The 4,246-nt window shown below is 44.7% G+C and overlaps 1 protein-coding gene across 1 annotated transcript; it reads right to left on the bottom strand.

The window, feature by feature from the left end:
• Positions 1–2,913: 2,913 nt before the first annotated feature.
• LOC143590832 (uncharacterized) lies at positions 2,914–3,873 on the bottom strand. Its single transcript, XM_077071190.1, has one exon. It carries the CDS (start codon positions 3,871–3,873, stop codon positions 2,914–2,916), a length of 960 nt encoding a protein of 319 aa, XP_076927305.1.
• Between the last annotated feature and the right edge of the window lie 373 nt (positions 3,874–4,246).

The raw sequence follows: 4,246 nt of genomic DNA on the forward strand, positions 1-4,246 counted from the left end.
GGAAGACAAAGTCTCCTGCATCAAATGTGCATTTTTGGACCCGCAAGTCATAATATTTCTGCAGTTGGCGTTTATAGTTATGCTCGCGGATCGATGCCAATTCCCTCCTTTCTTCAAGGAGGTTGAGGTTCATCCGCAACTCTTTGTCGTTATCATCGATTATCAAAGTTCGTGCGGATGGAACCCCGATGTCAGCCGGGATCATGGCTTCGGTGCCATAGGTTAAACTGAACGGCGTTTCAGAATTTCTTGAATTCTTTTGGGTACGAAAGGCCCAAAGTACATGGGGCAATTCTTCAACCCAGCCTGTTCGTTTTGTACCTAACCTCGTTTTAATTCCTTCTTTGATTGTCCGGTTGGTCTGTTCGACCTGACCGTTGGCTTGCGGATGAGCTACAGATATGAAAATCTGAGTAACATGAAGTTCTTTTAACCACTCTTGTAACCCGCTATCCACGAATCGGGTCCCATTGTCACTCACAAGTTCTAGCGGAAGACCGAATCGACAAATTATGAATTCCCAAAGGAATTTATTGACACTTGATGCTGTAATGGACGCGGCTGACTTGGCTTCCACCCACTTAGTGAAGTAATCAATGGCCACAATTAAAAATTTGACTCGTCCCGGGGCTTCGGGGAAAGGTCCCATGATATCAATAGCCCATTTTTGGAACGGCCAAGCAGAAGTTATTGGAACAAGTTCATTCTTTGGTCGCAATGTATTGGGAGCATGACATTGACAAGAATCACATTTCTTGATTTCCTGTACAGCGTCCAAATTCATCCCTGGCTAGTAATACCCCGCAATCATAAGCTTTGCTACCACCATTCTTGGGCCCGCGTGTAGGCCACAAATGCCTTCATGAACTTCCCTTATCAGGTAGTTCGTGTCTTCAGCGTCTACACAACGTAATAGCAGGCCCAGGAAGGATCTTCGGTATAAAACACCATCACTCATCTGGTAATTCAAGGCCTTGTGCCTTATCTTTCGAGCCGCGGCCCGTTATTCTGGTAGAATTCCCGATGACATGTAAGCCGTGATTGGTGTCATTCAGGATTCTACGCCAGTTTGGATTACCAGAACTTGGTTTTGCGGGATAGATGGGTGATCCAAGACTTCAATACGAATGTCCTTAGCAAAGTGTTCGAAGTTTGTTGAAGCCAATTTGCTAAGGGCATCTGCCGACTTGTTCTCGCTTCTCTTGATATTAATAACTTTGCACGAAGAAAATTGGAGGATCAAGTCTTTCGCTTGTGACTAATTATGAAGCCATAAGTCGTTCTTTGCTTCATAAGTTCCATTGATCTGTCTCGCGGTCAGCATGGAATCCACCCTTGCTTCTAGGTGTTTTATCCCAAGCTTCTTAGCTATTCTTAGGCCTGCCAAAAAGGCTTCATACTCCGCCTCATTATTAGTACTCTTGAAGTCTAACTTGATGGAGTAAGTAAACTCGTGACCTTCGGGATTGACTAGCCTTAGGCCTGCGCCAGATCCCTCGCCGCTCGAAGCGCCGTCCGAAAACAATGACCAAATTTGTCCTTATTCAGGGGGTGCTTGGGGTTGTTGTTCCATTAAACATTATTTTTCTTTGTGTTGTGGGACTACCGTGACGAAGTCCGCCAACACTTGCCCTTTGATTGCTGGTTTGGGTTTATATTCAATTGCATGTTCACCCAGTTCGATGGCACTTTTGCTAAATGCCCAGACAATTTCGGCTTGATTAGTACATTCTTGAGTTTATACCCCGTCAACACATTAATGGGATGATCTTGGAAATATCTACGGAGACGCCTAGCAGCATAGACCAACGCCAGAACCAGTTTTTCAAGCATCGAGTATCTAGTTTCTGGGTCTGTCAACGTCCTACTGACATAATAAATTGGAGTTTGAACATTCTTTCTGTCTGTCAGTAGTACGGCCCCAATGGTGATGTCAGTTGCTGATAAATACAGTGTCAGAGGCTCACCCGCATGTGGTGTTGTTAAGGTAGGTAACTCCATCAAGCATTTTTTGACCTCTAGGAATGCTTGTTCAGCTTCCGCGATCCACTTGAAATGTGCTTTCTTGAGGCAATTTATCAAAGTTGAAACAAACAGGTAAGATTTAGCTGCATGACTTACTAGAAATCTATTTAGTGCAACTAATCTTCCGTTGAGTGTCTGCACTTCTTTGAGGGAGGAAGGAGAAGGCATGCGGGCTACTGCCTGGATTTTATCCGGATTGGCCTTGAAACCCGCGCCTGTAACAATGACTCCTAAGAATTTTCTCTCTTCCATCCCAAAGGAACACTTGGCTGGATTCAACTTCATGTTGATACTTCTCAAAGTTTCAAATGTCTCTTCTATATCTCTCAACATTTGATCTTCCTCAATGATTTTGATCACAAGATCATCCATATATACTTCCAAGTTTCGACCAATCTGTTTCTTAAACGCCTCATCCATCAATCGTTGATATGTAGCACCCGCGTTTTTAAACCAAAGGGCATCATTCTATAGCAGAATGTGCCTTGGTCTGTGCGGAATGATGTCTTGTCTTCATCACCCGCCGCCATGCGGTTTGATGGTAGCCCTTATAAGCATCTAGAAAGCACTTGAACTTGAATGGGGCCACGGCATCAACTTTAAGAACGATTTCCAGCAATGGATAACAGTCTTTGGGGCACGCCTTGTTCAGATCTTTGAAATCTGTGCACATCCGTCATGTCCCATTTCTTTTGGGGACAATGACTGGATTGGCGACCCACGTCTGCTATTGGATTGGGCGGATGATTTCAGCGTGTAAGAGGTCCTGAACTTATTCGTTCATTGCTTTCGTTTGTTCTGGACCCATCTTACGCTTCTTCTGTACTATTGGAGTAAACGCGAGATTTACTCGCAGCCTGTGTTCTGCGATCTTCCGCGGGACCCCAATCATTTCCGCGGTCTGCCTTGCGAAGATGTCGATGTTTTTTTTGTCAGTATCTGCTTTAAAAATGTCCTCACTATATCAGAGATAGCGGGTCCAATCGTTACAGTTTGGTCTGGGAACTTCTTGTTTAGTACCCATTTCTCAGGCTCAGTTCGTCGAACTTGCTTCGGAACTTTGCTGGGTTTTGAGCTTTCTGTCGTGAGGCAATGGCGATTAATGTGAATAATAGCCACGCCAGTGCGAGTTGGAAATCCCACTGCATCATGTGCTGTAGAAGGATGAGCATTAAAGTCGTCGATCGCTTCACGACCCAGGATGATGTCATGCTTTGATGTTACCGGTAGAACCAAAAATTCAACATCCTCAGTCCTTGAATGAGTCCCGTCAGTGAGAGTGACCGGAAAAGATATCACCCCTCGCGGGTGCATCACCTCGCCTCCAAATCCGGATACAACAGCATGAATGGGTTTCAACCTCTCCTTATCTTCTTCATCGAGCTGTTCAAAGCACTGTTCGTGCATTATATCTGACATACTACCAGTGTCAAAGAAAACGTACTGCGAGCGATAATGACCAAAGAGGGCGGTGATTATCAAAGGATTCTTGTTACAAGGGCCTTCTTTAACTCGTGGAAAAATCACAGGCTCATTCTTCCATTCTTCATCCAGAATTTCTCCCCTCTTTCCTCCTACTTTATATCCGCCTTGAATCATATAAACGTTCAAGTCTTTAACTTGTTTCTTGGGCGGGCCCTGGTTATCTCTCGCATGAGATTTACCAGTCCCCGATATTATAACCTTGACCAAATGTCCAAGTTTTCCTGATTTCACTGCCGCCTCAATTTCATTTTTCAAAGCGATACACTCGTTCGTATTATGACCGATGTCGTCATGAAACGAACAGTGTTTCTTGGCATCAAAGAATGATCTCCTTGTGAGTGGCTGTGGTTTCCTGAAGTTCATGTTCTCCGTGGTGAGGATTTCGACAGGAGTCTTTGGCAGTGGAGTCCAATTGTTAGAGCCTCGAGTTGAGGAACCTGCCTTGTTTTTGTTGTCAATCAAAGATCTGGCATCGAATGATTTAGATGCCTCCGCGGATGGCTGGAGTCTAAATCAAATTGTCCCTTTTGCCTGCTTGTTCGGCCGTGGGGTCTGGAATTCATCCGTCAAATTTTGTTTCTGACTATTGGTTGCCAAAGTCTTTTGGGTCCTTGCGAACAACTTCGCCGCAGACATAATCTCATCCCAAGACGCGGGCATACCATCTCTTCCAGTTAACGTCCAAATCAATTCATCACTCTTCACATTTTTGCGGAAGGCTCCCGCAACATGTCTT

The sequence above is a fragment of the Bidens hawaiensis genome, unplaced genomic scaffold, assembly GCF_021521415.1.
Source record: "Bidens hawaiensis isolate Kalapana, Puna unplaced genomic scaffold, B.hawaiensis_p1.1 tig00039011_1, whole genome shotgun sequence".
NCBI lineage: Eukaryota > Viridiplantae > Streptophyta > Magnoliopsida > Asterales > Asteraceae > Bidens > Bidens hawaiensis.

Excerpts from the sequence above, each read along its gene's own strand:
- LOC143590832 (XM_077071190.1), bottom strand. The coding sequence starts at position 3,873 with ATGAACTTCAGGAAACCACAGCCACTCACAAGGAGATCATTCTTTGAT.